The sequence below is a fragment of the Oryctolagus cuniculus genome, chromosome 2 (genome assembly GCF_964237555.1).
Source record: "Oryctolagus cuniculus chromosome 2, mOryCun1.1, whole genome shotgun sequence".
Taxonomy (NCBI): Eukaryota; Metazoa; Chordata; class Mammalia; order Lagomorpha; family Leporidae; genus Oryctolagus; species Oryctolagus cuniculus.
This window is the reverse complement of record NC_091433.1, coordinates 116,243,843-116,264,977: the sequence shown is the minus strand read 5'-3', so window position 1 is coordinate 116,264,977 and position 21,135 is coordinate 116,243,843. Positions and strand designations below refer to the sequence as shown.

Sequence of the window (21,135 nt, the reverse complement as noted above, 5' to 3'; positions counted from 1 at the left end):
CAGGATGGCTGGGGTCCTCAGGTCATCCAAGCTACCTTAAAGCCAAAAGCGTCAGTGGATGAAATTTTCAATCAATGGGATAAAGACAGTAAGCCAAAAGAATGGGAAAACTTGGGGTGAGCCTCAGACTAGAGTGCTGGCTGCTGCACTTCCGATCCAGCTCTGCTATGGCCTGGGAAAGCAGCAGAGGATGGCCGAAGTGCATGGGCCCCTGCACCCACGTGGGAGATGGGTGACCTCTAACTGTACCTTTCTAATTTTTTTTTTTTAATGGAAACTTGGATCCTATCTAAAGGAAGCCACTTTTTCTTTTTTCTTTCTTTCTTTTTTTTTTTTTTTAAGATTTATTTTACTTGAAAAAGTTATGCAGAGAGAGAGAAGTCTTCCATCCGATGGTTCACTCCCCAATTGGCCGCGGTGGCCGGAGCTGGGCCGATCTGAAGCCAGGAGCTTCTTCTGGGTCTCCTATGCGGGTGCAGAGGCCCAAGGACTTGGGCCATCCTCTATTTCTTTCCCAGGTCATAGCAGAGAGCTGGATCAGAAGTGGAGTAGCCAGATCTCGAACCAGCACCCATATGGGATGCTGGCACTTCAGGCCAGGGCATTAACCTGCTGCCACACAGTGCTGACCCCAGGAAGCCATTTCATTTTATTTATTTATTTATTTTGACAGGCAGAATTAGAGAAAGGTCTTCCTTCCCTTGGTTCACCCCCCAAATGGCCACTACGGCTGGTGCTGCGCCGATCCGAAGCCAGGAGCAGGTGCTTCTTCCTGGTCTCCCATGTGGGTGCAGGGCCCAAAGACCTAGGCCATCCTCCACTGCCCTCCTGGGCCACAGCAGAGAGCTGGACTGGAAGGGGAGCAACCGGGACTAGAACCCGGGGTGCCAGCGCTGCAGGTGGAGGATTGGCCTAGTGAGCCGTGGCACCTGCCAGGAAGCCACTTTCAAACCAGGCTTCAAAGGAAATGTATGCATACAAGGGGTCTTCAAAAAGGTCATGAAAACTGCATGGATTTCAATATTTTTTATACCAAATAAGCATCTTTTAATTCCATTTTCTAAGAACTTTTTGAAATACCCTTACATGTATCTAAGGGTTTGCTAAAACTGACCAGATTTTGATAAAAGCTAAATAGAACTTAAGAAAATGACATGAATGTTAAAATTTGTGGACCAAGTGACTGGAAAAGTACAGAGTACAGCACTGGATGGTAGGAAACTGAAGAGATGTGTTTACAAGGAAAACACAAACAGGTTTAGTTGTTGAAGCTGACAGAATTACAGTGGGGAGAACTGACATCAGCGATACCCGAGCATTTTTCAGTCGTCAGGGTAAGGTGGCCCAACTAAACCAGGGGTAAATTTAAAACTCGACAGCTGTGAGACAGTAATAGATTTAGAGTACCAAAACCAGTGCACCATAGCCGACTTAACCATGGTCCCACTTACAGGTTTTTGACTTTACAACGGCACAAAAGCCATGCACATTTAGTAGACGCTGATTAAGCCTGGAATCTGGGTCATTTTCCAGGCTGGCCACATACCTGTGCTGAGATGCTACAGGACTGGGCAGCGTCACGGTCATGAGCGCCACACTGCAGTGAGGCCGAGCCAGAACACTCGTAGTAACGTTAGGTAAGAGTACTCCAGCTCATGAGTATGCGGAATGTAACCTCATTTTGTAAGTCACGGAGGCTGTAGGTACTTAAAAGCAACCAAGGGGAGGAAAAACAAGCAGTAGGCTGCTAGTTCACTCACTCACCAACACGGACGGTGCGAGTCCAGATGTGGGCGCCTTTCTCTGTGCTGGAGAACACACCTGTAAACGAGCTGCAGAGCTGGCAAAATTGTTCTCCCTGCTAGTTAGAAGCCATTTTAGACCCTTGCTGAAACAACTTTAAGGAATCCTTGGAAAATAAAATATAATGCAAACAAAAATATGGTATAAAATTAATGACTTTTAGAAGTCTAGGGGCCGGTGCGGTGGCGCAGGTTAATCCTCCTCCTGCAGCGCTGACATCCCATATGGACCCTGGTTCTAGTCCCTGCTGCGCCTCTTCCAGGCCAGCTCTCTGCTGTGGCCTGGGAAAGCAGTGGAGGATGGCCCAAGTGCTTGGGTCCCTGCACCCGCATGGGAGACTGGAGGAAGCTCCTGACTCTTGGCTTCAGAACGGCACAGTTCCAGCCATTTGGGTTGTGAACCAATGGATGGAAGACCTTTCTCTCTCTCCCTCCTCAATGTCTGTAACTCTACCTCTCAAATAAAATAAATAAAATCTTAAAAAAAAAAAAAAGTCTAGGTAAGACCTGTTACTTCAGCCAAGACAGAAGCAAACGAAGTGCCTATCAACAGATGAACTGATAAACAGTCCGTGGGATATATACATACAGTGACATATCATTCAAACTTAGAAAGAAAAAAATACGTTAAGTGGGACAGTCCAGACATGAAAGACAGATACTCCATGATTCCACCGACGTGCAGGTAAGCAGAACAGTAGTTAACGTCTGGGAGGAAGGAGGAACGGGGAGTTACCATGCAACAGAGTCTCCTGGAGGATGAGGTTCTGGAAATGGATAGTCACAATGGTTATGTGACACTGCAACTCTTCCTAACGTCACAATTATTCAGTGGTTAGAATCGTAAATATTATGTGTATGTTGCTGTAATAAAAAACGCCTCCCAAGTAGGAAAAACCTTTGGTGGAGTTGAATAAGAAAATGATACTTTTAAATGCAATTGACAAATCAAGGCCTGGCTGCTAAGACACACCCGTCTGTGTCCAGCTCCTGGCCCCAGCTCTCTGCTCCTGCAGACCCTAAGAGGCAGCTTGTGGCTTGAGGAGCTGGGGCCCTGACACCAGGTGGGAGACCTGCCTGGAATTTGGGGAGATGAACCAATGGTCACTTTGTCCCTCTCTGCCTTTCAAGTAATTTTTTAAAGGTGGTGGGCGGGTGGGAAGACAGGACAAAGAGCAGATGTGACTCCTAGTAACAAAATACAAATCAACTGCCTGGACCAAAAGATCAGAGATGCAGTTTGACTATAGGTTGGAAGTAAAAGCAGGGGCCAACGTTATGGTGCAGCAAATTAGGCCACGCCCGGCGGTGCTAGCATCCCTTATGGGTGCTGGGTGCAGTCCGGCTGCCCGTTGCAGCCATCTGGGGAGTGAACCAGCTGATGGAATACCTCTCTGTCTCTCCCTCTGTAACTCTACCTCTCAAATATTTTTTTAAATCAATGATCCAGTAAACAATATTTTTAGAAAGTCATAAGTTATTTGAAAAGACTAAGTCTGATAAGGCTGATAGGCTGATAACAATAATAAAAGGAGTGACCCCCAGCTTATATGGACATTCAAAGAATAATGAGACATTGTGAACAATCTTGTTAGTAAATTTGGTGACAAAGAGTATGGAGAAATCCCTTCAAAAACAAGTTTCTGAAACTAGCAAAAGGACACACTCACACCTTATCCAACTCACGGCAGGATGAACAGGGAACCCCCAGCTCCTGATGCTGCAAGGGCATTGCAAGATAATTCCGGACCACCGTAACAAACCCCTGAGGAGCTGCTTGTCAAGAGAGGTTTATCGTGGAGGTTCCGTTTCAGGCATGGGAGGCAGGGAGACGCACAGCCCCCAAGTCCATGTGGCCTCACTAAAGCTGCCGGGACTCAATCCGCGGCCCTAGCCTTGATCTCACCACTCCACAAAGGCCTCGTCTCCCGTACCAGGATGGGGTTGAGTCATCACCCTTAACGCATTAAGCCCTTGGGGACCGAGCCCCTAACACAAGCGCCTTTGTCCAACATCAAACTAAATCCAAACTACAGCAATGTAACGGCGATTCCAAAATCCTCAACAAAACACACACACGCAAACACACACTCTCACGTCCGAATCTGTGGGCACATCTAGCTACATAAACACATACGAGCAGGACAACATGACCAGGAGTCCGAGGCCGGGTTACCATGTAAAAACCTAGTCCAGATATTTCACTGCATGAACACAACCGGGGAGAAAAAAATGCATTACTTCAACAGATGTGGGAAGAGCCTTGGTAAAACTGAGTAAGACTTTTCATGATCAAAAACTTGTAAGTAAGCTAGATTAAAGGTAAAGTAATTTACAGAAAACCATACAAAAATCAACTGAATTCCAAATACTAACACAAAATTAAAAATTAAATACCATAGTCCTAAAAACTGCTCAATTCCTAGAACTTAATGCAAGTTATGCAAAACTACACTGCAAACCACAAACACGGGTGAGAAAGATCCCAGACAGGAAAACACAGGGTCGCTGAGCGTGACCGCCAACCTGCACCCACACACTGGCAGAAGACAGCATTCCCGGGTCTCTGGCTCAGGTGTGCACTGTGGCTGGGGACTACCTGTTTCGGTCTGTCTTCTCGAGATGTCTGACAGCGAACAGCCTTGGAGAGCAGCGCCCTCCTGCAGAGCAAAGCTGCCCAGCTGAAGAGCCTTGGGTTCCCGAGGCTCCGATTCCCTCTCCAGTCTTACATGCTCGGTGCGGGAAGGCACCCTTCTGTCTTCACACCACTGTCGACAACGGGGCTTGGGGAACGGGTGCAGGATGGCAGACGCTAAGTGCTCCTGCAGTGCGCAACAAACTGTCCCTGTCTTTCTCAGGAGGCTCAATCCTCTACCCGCATCTGTAAGAACATGGCCGCAACTTGTTAGTCTGTAGAATGCAGCTAAAGAATGACTCAGAGGAAAACTTAAAGCCTTTAAAGCATTCTTAGAAATAAGACTGCAGGTAGCGCTGCTGGGCCTGCAGGTCTGTGTCGAGCCGCGGTTGCGGGTCTCTGTTCCGCAGGATGGGGTTTGTTAAAGTTGTCAAGAACAAGGCCTACTTTAAGAGATACCAAGTGAAGTTTCGAAGACGGCGAGAGGGTAAAACTGATTACTATGCTCGGAAACGCTTGGTGATCCAGGATAAAAATAAGTACAACACACCCAAGTACAGGATGATAGTTCGTGTAACTAATAGAGATATCATTTGTCAGATTGCGCATGCCCGTATAGAAGGGGATATGATAGTCTGTGCAGCTTATGCACACGAACTGCCAAAATACGGTGTGAAAGTTGGCCTGACCAATTATGCTGCAGCATATTGTACTGGCCTGCTGCTGGCTCGCAGGCTTCTCAATAGGTTTGGCATGGACAAGATCTATGAAAGCCAAGTGGAGGTGACTGGAGATGAATACAATGTGGAAAGCATTGATGGTCAACCTGGTGCCTTCACCTGCTATTTAGATGCAGGCCTTGCCAGAACTACTACTGGCAATAAAGTTTTTGGAGCCCTGAAGGGAGCTGTGGATGGAGGCTTGTCCATCCCTCACAGTACCAAACGATTCCCTGGTTACGATTCTGAAAGCAAGGAGTTTAATGCAGAAGTACATTGGAAGCACATTATGGGGCAGAATGTTGCAGATTACATGCGTTACCTAATGGAAGAAGATGAAGATGCTTACAAGAAGCAATTCTCTCAGTACATAAAGAACAATGCGACTCCAGACATGATGGAGGAGATGTACAAGAAAGCCCACGCGGCTATACGAGAGAATCCAGTGTACGAGAAGAAGCCCAAGAGAGAAGTTAAAAAGAAGAGGTGGAACCGTCCCAAAATGTCCCTTGCCCAGAAGAAAGATCGGGTAGCTCAAAAGAAAGCAAGCTTCCTCAGAGCTCAGGAGCGGGCTGCTGAGAGCTAAACCAAACAACTTTCTATGAAGATTTTTCTGATAAAGACAATAAACTTATTGAAAGCAGCAAAAAAAAAAAAAAAAAAAAAAAAAAAAAAAAAAAGACTGCAGATGGCCAGCACCGTGGCTGAATAGGCTAATCCTCCACCTGCAGTGCCAGCACACTGGGTTCTAGTCCCGGTCGGGGTGCCGGATTCTATCCCGGTTGCCCCTCTTCCAGGCCAGCTCTCTGCCGTGGCCCGGGAGTGCAGTGGAGGACGGCCCAAGTGCTTGGGCTCTGTACCCGCATGGGAGACCAGGAGGAAGCACCTGGCTCCTGGCTTCGGATCGGTGCAGCGCCGGCCATAGCGGCCATATGGAGGGATGAACCAATGGAAAGAAGACCTTTCTGTCTCTCATTGTCTAACTCTGCCTGTCAAAAAAAAAAAAAAAAAAAAAAAAAAAAAAAAAAGGAATAAGACTGCAGGGACCGGCACCATGGCGTAGCAGGTAAAACCACCGCCTGTGGTGCGGGCATCCATATGGGCACTAGTTCAAAGCCTGGCTGCTCCACTTCCCATCCAGCTCCCTGCTAATGTGCCTGGGAAAGCAACGGAAGATGGCCCAAGTGCTTGGGCCTCTGCACCCACTTAGGAGACCTGAAAAAAGCTCCTGGCTCCCAGCTTCAGCCTGGCCCAGCTCCAGCCATGGTGGCCATTTGTGGAATGAACCAGAGCATGGAAGATCCTCTTTCTCTAAGTCTGCCTTTCAAATAAATTAACTAAAAGACTGAATACATAAAGAAGATATTAATAAAAACAAAGAACTGGAAATGGCTAACAAAATTTTGTGAATGGTGACTTTGAAGAGACTCACAAAATAGAACTTGGCAAGACCAATGAAGAAAAAGGCACAAATAAATAATATTAAGAATAAAAATATGATTAAAAATATAGACTTAAAAAATCCTAAATGAGGGGGTAGAATTTTGGAGTTGCGGGTAAGGCTGCCACCTGTGATGCCGCCATCCCATATGGATACTAGTGTGTGTCCCGCTGCTCCACTTCTGATCTAGCTCCCTGCTAATGCACCTGGGAAAACAGCAGAGGATTGCTCAAGTCCTGAGGCCCCGGCACCCATGTAAGAGACTCTGATGAAGCTTCTGGCTCCCAGCTTCGCCTGGCCCAGCCATAGCTGTTGCAGCCATTAGGGGAGTGACCCAGCAGATGGGAAATCTTTCTCCTTCTGTAACTGTGCCTTTCAAAAAAAAAAAAATCTTAAAAGAAAATCCTAAGTGAATCATTTTATTAATAACTTTTTAAAAATGAACAATTTTTAGTAAAATAATTATCAAAACTGGCATTGTAGATAAACACAATTAAAGAGATTAAGTTCTTAGTAAATATTCTGTGCACAATCAATACTCTTCAAAATGCACCATGAGCACAATTTTTTTAAAGATTTATTTATTTGAGAGGCAGAGTTACAGAGAGAAGGAGAGGGAGAGAGAGAGGGAGGGAGGGAGGGAGAGAGAGAGGTTCATCTTCCATCCGCTAGTTCACTCCCCAAATGCCTGCAACAGCAAGAGCAGGGCTGATCCGAAGCCAGGAGCCAGGAATTCTTCTGGGTCTCCCATGTGGGTGCAGGGGCCCAAGCACCTAAGCCATCCTCCACTGCTTTCCCAGGCCATAGCAGAGAGCTGGATAAGAAGAGCAGCCGGGACTCTAACCGGCACCCATGTGGGATGCTGGTGCTGCAGGCGGAAGATTAGCCAAGTGAGCCACAGCGCCGGTCCCTAAGCACCCAGCTTTCCAGGTGAACCTGCAGCGCATTCGGAAGCAGGTAGCTGCGGCGTGAGGCAAGCCTTCAGCTGTGACAGCAGCATCCCCTATCAGAGTGGTCTCAAGTCCTGGCTACTCCACTTCAGATCCAGTTTCCTTTAGTGCACCTGGGAAGGCAGCAGATTTGACCCAAGTACCTGGGTCCCTGTCACCCACGTGGGACACCCAAATGGAGTCTGTGGCTCCTGGCTTCAGCCTGGCACAGGTCTGGGTGTTGCAGCCATTTGAGGAGAGAACCAGTGGATGGAAGCTGTCTCTCCCTTTACCAGTCACTCTGCCTTGCAAATAAGTAAGTCAATAAATCTTAAAAACACAAAAGACAGAAAACAGGGAAAACCACCCAGTAAAATTTGTAGGGCTAGTATTCTTGATAGCAAATATTGCTGACAGACAAACCTGCAAAAATCAGAGAGGAAATATTAGCAAGGTCAAAAGCATCAACATGTTAAACCGTTGATTTTTATGTGGTGCCCAAAACACATATGTATAGAGTGCAAGGCTACTTTAATGCCAGAACACCTTTATGGTTAACTCATCAAGCTATGGAAAAAGGAAAAAGAAATCTATCATTTCAAAGATGCAAAAAAGAGACCATCCTGTAAAATTTAAGATTTATAAATACATTTTTATTGTGACAAAATATATTCATATAATTTGCTATTTTAACCACTTTACAGTGTACAATTAGGTGGTGTTCTAGCTACCAGTGTGTATAAACACCAGCTTTATCTGTTTCCAAAAGTTTTCATCCCCCGGAATAAACTCTGCACCTACTCCTCAACAACTTTTCGACTCCACTCCCCGCGCCTCGTCGCTTCTGTCTGGGTCAGCTTCGCTTCCACAGGGAGTAAGCCTCTGCTCCCGCACATCTTTCCCATCTGGGAGGCTGCCAGCCACCAGACAGACGTCTCGGCCCCTTTCTCCCTCTGTCTGGAACTGCCGTGACGTGTCTGTCGCTGAGCTGGCCCGTCCCCCGCCAGTCCCCGGGGCTGTGCTGACTCTTCGGCCTCCTTTCTCCGGCCGGGAGCGCTTCGGTTGCTGCGTTCAGGTTCGCCGCCTCAGATCTGCCGCTGGACCCCTCCGGCGCTCCTCGCTCCCGCGACTGCACAGTTTGGTTCCGACTTCCTCCGTGACACATCTGTACTTCCGCTGAAACGCTCACTTTGCTCACAGCGCTCTCCTGGTCTCCCCTCTCCAGGATTCTCCCCAGGCTTTATGCTGCTCCACAGCCCGGCGGCTGTCTGGCCGCCGCAGGACCCGTGTGTCACGTCACGCAGTGTTTCCCAGTATGGTCCACTGCTTTTCTGAGTGAGGCAACACAGACGGGAGCACCGTGCCAGTCCCCGGACAGGCAATGGTGACTGTTTAAATGGGCTGCTGGCTTCAAGGTGCAGAGCTGAGGGTGGGGGTGTGTGTGTATGAGGAATAGGCAAGTAAAAATGCCAAAGAGCTTCCTTACCATTTTCAAGATTCTTTTTTAAACTCAGCATTTGCCTGAATGCTGTGTGCCTGGGTTTTCTAGAGTTCTAGTAGTTTCCAGCTTCCATCTGTTTTCTCTGGAGGAATGGGCATTTGCAACAGTCTCCTCTACCATTTTGCTGTCACGTCCCTATATATTTAAAGATTTATTTATTTGAAAGGCAGAGTTATAGAGAAGCAGAGAGAGAAGAGAGGTCTTCATCTGCTGGTTCACTCCCCAGATGGCCACAATGGCTGGAGCTGCGCCAATTCGAAGCCAGGAGCCAGGTGCAGGGGCCCAAGGACTTGGGCCATCTCTACTGCTTTCCCAAGCCATAGCAGAGAGACGGATTGGAAGTGGAGCAGCCGGGACCCACATGGGATGCCGGCGCTCCAGGCAGTAGCTTTACCCGCTACGCCACAGTGCCGGCCCCACAGAATCCTTTCTTACAGGTGAGAGATTAGCACTTGAAGAGCACCTGCCACTAGGGTAGCCCAAGAAAAATGCTGCCAGTTCTTTAGATATGAAAGCCACTGTTATTTTCCACAGTTACTCTCATAAGCAGTCACAGGTTGAAGGTTGGGAAGAGGCAGGTGCAGTGACCAGCAGTCTTGAGAACGTCTCTGGACCTGGGAAGAAGACGGGGCTCCCCAGGGCCGCGAGGGCTTACAACCGCCAAGTGCTCAGCAGGGAGAGGAGGCTGGGGCAGGGCAGGCCTGCTGACACTCAGCCACAGTGAGCTGGAGGGTGACTGCAGCAAGCTACAAAGTGACTTCTGAAGAGTAACTATATTTAAAATCAAATGGGTTGGGCACCAGCCCTGTGGTGTAGCAGATAAAGTCGCAGCCTGTGATGCCAGCATCCTTTACAGCACCAGTTCGTGTCCCGGCTGCTCTACTTCCTATCCAGTTCCCTGCTAAGGTGCCTGGGAAAGCAGTGGAGGATGGGCCAAGTGCATCAGCCCCTGCAGCCATGTAGGAGACCTGGAAGACGCTCCTGCCTTGCCCAGCCCTGGCCATTGTGGCCATCTGGGGAGTGAACCAGCAGATGGAAGCTCTCTCTCTCCCCTTCTCTGTGTAAACACACACACGCATAACTGAGTTGGTGATAGGAACAATAGTTCTAAGTGCCCTTGGAATGTATGAATGGTTTTATTGGGGTCTGTGGTGAAGCAGGGAGAGAGGGCGGCTGGACCCAGCAGAGCCCCTGAGGAAGAGGGAGTTCCCTTGCAGATCTGTACACCCATCGCTTTGCCTTCTAGGTAGCACTAAGACAGTACCTGGCCCACTCTGTCTCAAAGGGTGCCCCACAGAGTATGTGAGGGTTAAATTAATACATGGCACGAGCCCACTGTGTTTTACTCAGCCTGAAAGTGGGAAAGGAACAGGTATGGCCTCTTCAAATATTAAAACAAATCGACTCTATGCTTAGGTCATCTTATTTGAATGTGGAAGAGAGGCTGACATTATCAATTCTGGCTGTCCAGCTGTTCACATGGACAGTTTGACTCTCCACATAAGAACAAAAACCCGCATCCTATAGTCCCAATATTTTGTGAAGAAACTAGCGAGACTGGATTAATGCAATCCTAAAACAGTATGTCATCGTTGTCAGTATGCCGGTTCTGAGCAACTTGATCCATGAACTCAGCGCAATCCCAACAACAACAACAACAACAAATACAGCGAGTTGTGTTGTGGATCTCACTGATATTGAAGCTTAAATGCAGAGGCGAAAGACCCAGGACACCCAGCACAACCCTGAAAGAGAAGATGACAGTCAAAGGACGGACGCTGTTCAACTCAGACTTACCAGCCAGCTCTAGCACCTGAACGCTGTGGCATCGGGTGCAAAAACAGAAAATCAATAAAGGAACACAACAGGCAGCCAAGCCACAGACCCCCACACACAGTCAACTGATCCTCGACACACAAGCCAAAGCAATGTAATGGAGAAAAGACACCCAGATACAAAGACCGTGAAACACACAGACCTTAACATCTTTTCTATCAGTCAGCTTTTCTTCCCTATAAACACCTGGAAAAGCCTAACTTTATAATGCAAAGAAGTTCACTCTGGCTCCCGTTTCTGGGGGTTCAAGTCCAAGACTGGGCGGTGCCACTCGTTTGTCTGGCTTCCCTGAGGACAGAGGATGGCAATGGTAGCATGCACGTGGAGCAAGGACCACACTGAGCCAGGAGGCAGAGACACTGAGCCAAGCTCAAGTTTTTATAACCTCAGAATCACCTTCCCAGGGCATGCCCCCAGTGAGCCTTGGACCTCCCATTAGGCCCCATCTCAACAGTGTAACTGTAAGCTCCTCCAATCCTGGAACCATCAACCTGAAATCCTGAGTTTGGAAGCCAACACATTCTCCAACTACACCACCCTTCCTAGAAATGAACTGAAAATGTATCACAGACCTAAAGGCAAAATGTACAATGTTAACTCCTGAAAGGTAACTAACCTCGGGTTTGGCAATGACTTTGAAATACATCAAAAGCACCATCCATGAAAGACAGAGTAAGATGGATTTAACTAAAAGTAAAAACTTCTGCTCAGTGAGAGATACTGTATCAAGCCAACTAGAAGGCAAACCACAAACATAAAATATTTTGAACATACACATCTGATTAAGGACTGTTAGCCCAAATATACAAAAAATACTTAAAATTCAATAATCAGAAAATAGACAACCCAATTGAAAATAGGCAAAAGACCTGAACAGACACCTCGGTAATGAAGACATCCAGAACAGATGTTCCTTCCACATTGTGTCATGAGGCAACTGCAAATTCAAAGAACAATGAGGTTCCACTGCAAACTTACCAGAACGGCCAGAATCCAGAACATCATGGCGCCAAATGCTAGTGTCATTGTGGAGGGGGAAGAACTCTCATTCATTGTTGGTGGGAGTGCAAACAGTACAGTGCAAACAGTACAACCACTTTGGAAGACAGTCTGGCAGTCTTTTGTAAAACCAGATACACACTCACCATATGATCCTGTGATTGCATTACTTGGTATTCACCTAAATGAATTAAAAACTTATTTTCACACAAAACCTGCACACATTTAGAGCAGCTTTATTCGTAACTGTCAAAACTTGGAAACAATCAAGATGTCCACAGGGGAATGCTAAATTATGGCACATCTAGACAGTGGAACAGTATCTGGTGCCAGAAGGAAATGAGTCGTATCAAGCCATGAAAAGACGAGGAGGAAACCTAAATGCATATAACCAAGTGGAAAAAAGTCTGGAAAGGCTACACACTGTATGATTCCATATACAACCTTCTAGATAAGGCAACCCTATGCTGACAGTAAAAAGGCCAGATCAGTGGAAGGTATCAGCAGATGGAGCACAGAGGAGGTTTAGGGTAGTAAAACTACACATATGATACTATCATGGTACATACGTACCACATACATGTGTGCAAACCCACAGAAAGCACACCGCCAAGGCAGAATCCCAGTGTGAACTGTGGACTCCATGCAGGCTCCAATGTAACAAACGCGCCACTCCAGCAGGGGATGCCGAAGGCAGTGGTTGTGCTTCTTGCTTAATTTCGCTGTGAACCTTAACCAAAAGGTGCTGAAGGACAACTACTATACCCTGAAGCTGAAATCAGAAGTTGATAGTAAGGCCCTCTGGTGTACCAGGGCTATTCTGTATGAGGAGAATAGGAGGAGCCGAGTGTTTCAGGATTTCACTACGGAATCTACAAAAGCCAACCTGTGGGAGAGTAGCCGGGCACTTTTGCTCCCTGGCTAGTTTAGTACACACAGGGGCTGGACAGAGATGTGGGCTGAACCCCACATCCGCTGCCTCCTGACTATGAGTTAGGGTTTTCACTTTAGCAGGTAGAGCCCTTTTTCTTATTTGTGAAGACTGAAAAAGATCATGCACTTCAAAGAGCTCTGTAAATCATCACACACGTATAGAGTGCTGCTGCTGAATTATTCATAAATGCTATGTCGCAGGTGTGAGAGAATTGCTTATGATGCATGTCCACACTGGCCTCTCACTGGGCCGCTCCTGACTCTGAGAAAGCACTGATGGGTGGGCCCAGGCAAGTAGAAGACAACTAGCTCAAAGCAGGGTGAGGCCAACAGGGTAAGAGCCCGATCTAAACCCACAGCTGTCTGTTCTGGGAGCAGCTTCCAATGCGAAAGGAGTGACGAAAGCTGTAAATACAGCCACACACACCCAAGGACGTAATGCAGGAGCCCGAGAAGCAGGGCAAGGCACACAACTGCCGAGCATCTCTTGCTCAACACGCAGAAAGGAGGAGGAGCGGCTCCCACCGCATGCAGGGGCAGAGGTCACCTGTGCTGAGCACTGGAGGCCCACGGGCCTGGCCACAGCACTCCCTCACCCCTCTAGGCCAGTGGCGGAGACAACCTGCACACGACAAGCTACAATGGGACCAAGAGTCAAAGCAGAAATTTATTAAAGTCCCTCTATATAGTGTTCTACAGACTAAACAAATGTACAGAGTCCTCCACATTCAGTCTCAGAGTGCTTGATGAGCAAACGACTGCTCTGCCTTCCCCCAGGAAGATCCTGCTGCCGTTCACTCCTGAGATGCGTTTAATGACACCACCTGGAGAAGGGCAACCCCGTGGGGACCCCAAAGCCTCTGCAGAGAGCGAGGAGATACTAGCAGAGAACCTTCTCCCAAACGCAACGCCTCTCGGCAGAGGTGCAGTGCAAGAGAAACAAGAGAGGCAGCTCTTCGGGGGAGTGTGCACACCCCGTGGGGCGGCCTTAGCTGCGGAGTGTGGCCAGGCGTGACTGCATGGCCTCCAGGGCCTCCTCCTCCTCCTCGTCTTCAGATGCAGCCATTGCTCCTGGGAGCTCGGGCTCTGGCAGGGCGTCGGTCACCTTACTGGGCGCTTTGCCCAAGGCCCCTGGAAAGAGAGGAGCAGTCAGATGGGCTTCACACGGGGTCCCTTGCTCCTGGACCACTCCAACAAGCGCTGAGCACAGCGACGGGAGAGGGCGGCAGGCAGGCAGGGTGGGGTTCTGGTCTCTGCAACTTGTCATGACAACAAAGTCCCACCGATCCTCACCATATGTACTGGAAGAATCTTGGTTCCCAAGCCCCTAGAGCAAATTCCTGAGCCCTACAACGCAAACTCGAAATCTTCTCTCTGAATTAACTGTTCCTAAGTCTTCACAAAATAGTTTCTTGGAGTAGCTATTCTTTCTCCTAACAACTTCACCAAAGGAAGAAAAATTAAATCTCACCTTTTTCTTATGGAAGTTCAGAAAATCCGTGAGTAAAAATAAAGCTTAAAAACACATTAATCACCACCCAGAGATAACTATTTTGATTTATCCTTTCACTTTTTCTACAGGCATGTTTGACACAGATGATTTTAGTAACAAGGCTACTTTCACATAATAAACTGTGACCATCTTCCTGTGTCAGTGAATATATTTCTGTAGCCACCTATCACAACATAGTAGTCTATTAAAGTAAGACATAATACAACTGACTTAACCAATTTTCAGTTACTGGGTATTTAGCTTCTTTAGAACTTTTCAGTACCATAAATAAGCATTCCTCAGATAACCCGAGTTAATTCTTTCAGCACATCTTTAACTTCATTAGTGTCAGCTCCCAGAATTTAATCTCCTAGGACAAGAGCTTTCGACAGCTACTGCCAAACTACTTTCAAGAAAACCTACATCAATTTAAATTCCCCAACAGCAGTAATCAGAGCAATTTCTCCCCTTAACAATTTTTGAAAACTCTAGAAATTTAAAAACTTTGTTTTTTAAAGATGGTCATAGAAATTGTGCTTAGTTTTCCAAGAGATAACTTGTATCTCTAAAACTTAACCACAGAAGGGAGTGACAAGCTTTCAGAGTGAGCTGCCAGCAACTTTGGCGAATACAGGAGCGTAAAGAGGATCAACCTCACGGTCATACCTGCTGTGATTTCAAACAGAATTCTGTCAATTTCCATCTCTGCCGCCTCTTCCATTTCTTCCTGATCATCCATGCTTTCAAAAGTGTCCTCCAGCATTTCTTCTATGATCCCAGCCTATGCACAGAACAAGTCACTTCACTCAGCTGGGAAGCCGTCTCCCTCAGAGAGCTCGCGACAGTCTCTCAAGTGCAGTCCATCCTCCCGAGGGCCGAGCTGCGGGACAGCTGCCCAGGAAACACGGATGGTGTGTGCCTGCACAGAGGCCCAGGCCCATGGGGAAGCAGCTCTCGGAACACAGCACTGAGGCTGGGAGTGCTCTCCCAAAGTCACCCAGGCCACAGAGGTAGCCCCTGGGAACTTGCTGCCAGAGTGCAAGATTTTGTTGGCATAGTCAGTGAGAGTTGGATCCGGGCCGGGTGCAGAGGAGCCAGAGCCCAAGCTGCTGCTGCACGTGACCTTCTAGAAGCTTCTTGACTGATCAGAACATAAGGCACAGAGCAAGGGGCTCATTTCCTTTAGGCTGCACAGCAGTCAGGATTTTACTTCTGGGGCATCTTCTCAGAAGCCTGAACCATGTTTTCCTGTCAATTTCCATCTCTGCGCCTCCTCCATTTCTCCTGATCGTCTGTGCTTTCAAAAGTGACAGAGCTGTTGCAGAAAGCGTCTGCCCTAACATTACAGCCAGAATTTGTGAACGCAGGGGCTGCACATGGTGTGAAACATGGTAAGAGACAAGAGCAGGCTGGGAATCGGGAAAGGCCTGAAGATCCTCCATGATGCCCAGGTCACCACCGCGGGCACAGGGTTCCCCTGGTGGGTCTGCAGGGACTGAACGGCTCACCAGAGTCTGATCACCCACTCCTGAGAGAATCGAGACAGTGCTCTGACACGACGAGGTAGACACTTTACCAAAGCCCGGGCCTGGCAGCTTGGAGCAGCCAGCACCCTCTGTTCTCACAGAGCTCGGCGCCTCGGCAGGGCACGAGCCAACGGCTAACACTGGCCCCTCACGGCCACTCTCCTCAGTCGTCCTGCTATGCAGTGTGGTGTACAGCGTTCTCTGCTTTCAAAGCTAAGAGTCAGAACGGCGCCTTGCACTGTCAAGGCAAAAGCTGCCCCAGCTGCTGGGCAGAAGCAGACGGCCCAGGTGGCTCTGGTGGAGGGCAGAGGGAAACATGGCTTCAGGCACCTACCAAGATGCCCCAGAAGTAAAATCCTGGCTACTGTGCAGCCTAAAAGAAATGAGCCCCTTGCTCTGTGCCTTATGTTCTGATCAGTCAAGAAGCTTCTAGAAGGTCACGTGCAGCAGCAGCTTGGGCTCTGGCTCCTCTGCACCCGGCCCGGATCCAACTCTCATTGACTATGCCAACAAAATCACATTTAAAGCAACCTATCTCCCCTTTCTGCTCCCACACCCCTCCAGTGAACCTGAGTGATCTGAATCTAGCTACCAGCCTATTCTGCCCATTATCAGTTCCTTTCCTCCAACCACAACGAACAAATCAAGAAGTGCACATTCATGTCACCCGGGCGGAGGCCTGTGGCCTAGTTAAATGGAAGCTACCTTAGCGCTGGGGCTACTAGAGAAGGTTCAATACACACTGGCTAGTTGGCTAAAACCGCCAACCAAAGCCCTCACCGTGCAGGGGCAGAGCTGTCAGTCACTCACTCATCAACCATTCATCCAATTCCTGCTCTGTGTCACACAACAGACTAGGCTCTGGGGATAGAGCGGAAGACAGACCACGTCCCCACTCTAGGGGAGCTGGGCTCCCACAGGGGCTTCAGGATACACCTGGGGAGGCGTCACTAGCTGCATTCATAAACACTATCTACTATGTGTAAGCCTGCCTCCAACTCTGTATTGCTTTCAGGATTCAGAAGCCACTGTGAAAAGGAACCCAGATTCTAAAAATGCCTTCCCTTCAGAGCTCAGTGACGGTACGAGTTATAATAAGCACGCCCGAAGTAACTCTAAGATGTGCCTTGTTAGCTAGCTCTACATAAACAATCATCACCATCTTGCAGGCAAGACAGCCACACACCATTTTCAGGGACAGACCCTTCTAACTGCTACTGCCCCCAAATCCCTCATTCCCAAGGCCTGGGCCCTGGGCTTGTATTTATTTACTTGTAATTCTTATTTTTATTTTAGAGGCAGAGCTCCTCATCTACAGGCTCACTCCACAAATGCCTGCAATGGCCAGGGCTGGGTCAGGTCAAGGCTGAGAACCAGGAACTCAACTGTGGTCTCCTACATGGGTGGCAGGGACCCAACTGTTGAGCCATCACTACTGCCTCCCAGGTCTGCACCAGCAAGAAGCTGGACACAGGAGCAGAGCTGAGACTCAAACCCAGTCACTCCTGACATGACGCTGGCATCTTAACCACCAGGCCAGATGCCCATCCTGGGCCCTTTCTTGTCCATCAATTTTCTTCTCCAGCCCCTTTGTCCCATGGCTCCATGACCCTGGATACAATTCAAGGCACAAATTCCCCAGGGAGAAGGCAGGCACCTTCCACACACAAACCCTATACAAGAATCTGGGGTGGGGGCCAGTGCTGTGGCATAGCGGGTAAAGCTGCTGCCTGCAGTGCTGGCATCCCATGTGGACACCAGTTCGAGTCCCAGCTGCTCCGCTTCCAATCCAGCTCTCTGCTAGGGCCTGGAAAGCAGTGGAAGATGGCTCAAGTCCTTGGGCCCCTGCACCCATGTGGGAGACCCTGAAGAAGCTCCTGGCTGAGCCTGGCCCAGCTCTGGCCGTTGCAGCCATTTGGGGCATGAACCAGCAGATGTAAAACTTCTCTAACTCTCTGTCTTTCAAATAAATAAATAAATCTTTAAAAAAAAAAAAAAAATGAGGTGTACTCTTGGTTGCCAGGCCACAGGTTTGCAGTACAAAAAGCACCTGTACCAGGGACCTGCCATCACCACTTCCTCTACTGTCACCAAGGTGGCAAGGCTTTAGGACACCTGTGCTCCAACTCCAGTGCTGCACTTATGACTGAGATGACTTTAGGTAAGTTTACTCAATTTCCTTCTGCATAAAAAGGGGATACAAATGCCTACCTCCACTGGGCGGGTGGGGGAACTGGGCAGGAGCATGCACAATGCACCAGCAGCTGTGGGGGCTCAAGTGCCAAGGTCCTCCTCACCCTGTCCCTGTCTGAAGGTCACCAGAATGGACAGGTGCTTGCCAGGCCCTGATCCTGTGGATGGCAGGTATTTATGTACTTTCTGTTTGGTTCTCAACCTCTCCTCTTTTCAGTCTAAAACACGAGTCAGCAAACCACAGTCTGGGTGCCAAATCTGGTCAGCTACTGCTTTCGTCAATAGTTTTGCTGGACTATATCACACTGACTTGCTTACCTATTACCTATGACTGCTTTTATGCTACACGACAGAGTTGAGGCAGCAGATGTACAGCCCACAAAGCATAAAATACATTTATTATCCAGCCTTTTACAGCAAATGTGCACCAACGCCTGGTCCAGAGTGAACCCCGCCAACATTCTCGAGGAGCAGATGGTAGAACCAGGGTTTCTTTTGTCTTTTGCTCATGCTGGAGCCTGCAAACTCTATCTGCTTGAACTTTAAACAGCTGCTCCCTGGATCCCCTTCCTCCCTTAGAGTTCTGGCATATTTTTGCTTCTTTTAAGAAATACTCTGGCAATCTGATCCAATCTCTGCCATGCTCAGCTCATTAGATTTCAACCAGTGTTAACAGCTGCTTGTCCGTCCTCAAAACCGTTTCTAACAGCTGCAGCCTACCCACTGCCCCCCACCCTACCCCATCCCCACCCCCCGCCGCTTGCTGACAGGGACTCTCAGTGGTTTGGGAGGGGAAGCAGGGCTGGCCTAAGTCACCTTCATCATCTCTTTGGACAGCTCCCTCATGGTGGCCTGGATCTCTGGGATCTTCACAAGGCTCTGCATGGCCTTCATCACCTCTGTGCTCTTCTGCAGGGAACCAGCCACGCGCAGGACCGCTGAAAGGGAAAGGCTGCAGTCAAAGACTGTGTGGCAGGAGGGTACAGCAGACAGCCAACAGCAAGGAGCAGGTGGACACGCCGAGTCCAGCGTGCCTCTGCAGCACACTGCTGAGGTAGAAGACCAAGAGTGACCTTTCTGAACTGCAGGCTATCTGGGCTACTACAAGGGCGGACTCTCCAAGCTTGCACCCTGACCAGCTGACCTGGAGCGCGGACTGGCAGCCTGCAGCTGACCTTCAGGGAAGGACACCAGCTCGGAATGACCATGACACCTAGGAGAAGTCACAAACGGAGGAAAGCTCAAGAAGCTGTATGGAGCACAATGGAAAAGAGGCGGCCGGAGGCTCCCCACACCAGCCTGCAGAACAGTGTGTGCTCTGGGAGGCGCTGCCGCTGGTCCCCAGGAAGATGAGAGAAATTGGACAAGATACAGCGAGTATGTGCGTATGTATGAGGTGGTTAGGGTTCCTTGATAGGGAAAAATCTGTAGTTTCAGATCGCATGCAAACTACCGTCTATAAATTACGGCAGCAGCAGATGGTCAGTCTTGGACAAGTCAAAGTAAAGAGCTGGACACCACCCAAATCTGTCCTGGAATTCCATGGACTGAAGTCCTGAGAAGTGCTATACATCAAGCTGTTCCCCATCCCTGGTGCTGCAGCACTGGGGTGACTGCAAAGCCACCTGGTAGGATCCTGACCCTAAGAAGCTTTCACATGCAAAGGAGAACAAGGGCCACCAGGATTAATACCTGTTAGATTGCAAGGGTCTTCAACACGTTCACAGAAAATGCAAATAATGAAAAAAACTGTACATGGATTTCAAAATTTTCTGCACCAAAATAAACTTACTTTTTAAATCCATTTTTCCTTTTCCTAAGAAATGAACTATTTCATAACAGTTTTAAATTTATAAAGAAATTGTGCAGTTGAAAGAGTTCCCATTTATTCCACACCAACTTCCCCTATTTTTAGAATCTCTTCTTTTTTTAAAAAGATTTTTTAAATCTATTTGAGAGGCAGAATTATAGACAAAGAAAGGGAGAGACAGAGAAGTCTTCCATCTGCTGATTCACTCCTCAAATGGCCACAATGACCAGAGCTGGGCCAATCTGAAGACAGGAGCTAGAAGCTTCTTCCAGGTCTCCCACATGAGTGCAGGAGCCCAAGGACTTAGGCTATGCACTTCTGTTTTCCCAGGCACATTACTAGGGAGCTAGATCGGAAGAGGAGCAGCCAGGACTCAAACCAGTGCCTAGATGGGATGCTAGCGCTATAGGCAGAGGCTTAACATACTATGCCATAGCGCCGGCCCCATCAACATATTAAATTGGTATATCTGTCAAAATTAACAAACCGCATCAGCTCCCTTTATTAACATTTCGTATTAGTATATGGGTCACAACTAATGAATCCCACCCAGCCCCTCCTTTTTTAATCCAAACTTCTTCTCCTCTCTCCCTCCCAGCCTCTGGTAATCACCATTGTGTGTTCAGACAGAGGTTTTTTTTGTTGTCATTTTTTAAAGCTTCCATATGAAAGAGAACACATGGTTTGTCTTTCTGTGTCTGGCTTGTTTCACTGAACATGATGTCCTCCGGTTCCATCCACTGTGCTGTGAATGGCAGGATTCCATGTTTTTGTGACATCGTATTTACATACTACATTTTATTTAACCATGCCTCTGATGGAGACCTTGGTTGATTTCGTACCTTGGATGCTGTCAGCAGCACTACAACAAGCAAGGCGGAGCAGGTATCTCTTCGCTATAATGATTTCATGTCTGCTGGGCATCTACCCAGCAGTGGGACTGACGGATCAGGTGGCAGTTCAAGTTCCAGCTTTTTAAGAAATCTGTTTTCCACAGTGACTGTTCTAATTTATACTTCTATATACTCACCAGCATTTGTTACTTTCTGTCTTTTTAATAAAATCCATCTGACAGGGGTAAGGTGATACTCACTGTGGATTTCATTCACATTTCCCTGAGGGCTAGCGATAGCATGTTTTTCATACATTTACTGGCCATCTGTATTTATTCTTTTGAGAACTCTCTATTCAGGCCCTTTGTCCATTTCTTAACTGGACTGGCTTTTCTGTTAGAGTTGTTTGAGTTCCTGATCTATTCTGCATTGCCAGATAACTAGCAAACATAGTTCCCCATTCTGTTAGATACCTCTTCTCTCTGC

At 48.1% G+C, this 21,135-nt stretch overlaps 2 protein-coding genes across 3 annotated transcripts in view; one reads left to right on the top strand and one right to left on the bottom strand.

Annotated features, from left to right (window-relative positions):
- Positions 1 to 263: 263 nt before the first annotated feature.
- LOC100338046 (large ribosomal subunit protein uL18-like) lies at positions 264 to 5,748 on the top strand. Its single transcript, XM_070068821.1, has one exon. It carries the CDS (start codon positions 4,849 to 4,851, stop codon positions 5,740 to 5,742), a length of 894 nt encoding a protein of 297 aa, XP_069924922.1. The 5' UTR covers positions 264 to 4,848; the 3' UTR covers positions 5,743 to 5,748.
- Positions 5,749 to 13,443: 7,695 nt separating this feature from the next.
- The window catches only part of CHMP3 (charged multivesicular body protein 3), a 65,707-nt gene continuing 58,015 nt past the window's right edge, over positions 13,444 to 21,135 (bottom strand). For both annotated transcript variants that reach the window (XM_051842695.2, XM_008254151.4), the window contains exons 4-6: positions 18,823 to 18,944; positions 14,954 to 15,068; positions 13,444 to 13,926 (exon numbers count right to left, since the gene is read on the bottom strand). In XM_051842695.2, coding sequence (XP_051698655.1) covers positions 13,784 to 13,926; positions 14,954 to 15,068; positions 18,823 to 18,944 — 380 coding nt within the window. In that variant the 3' untranslated portion in view covers positions 13,444 to 13,783. The remainder of the gene's footprint in view (positions 13,927 to 14,953; positions 15,069 to 18,822; positions 18,945 to 21,135) is intronic.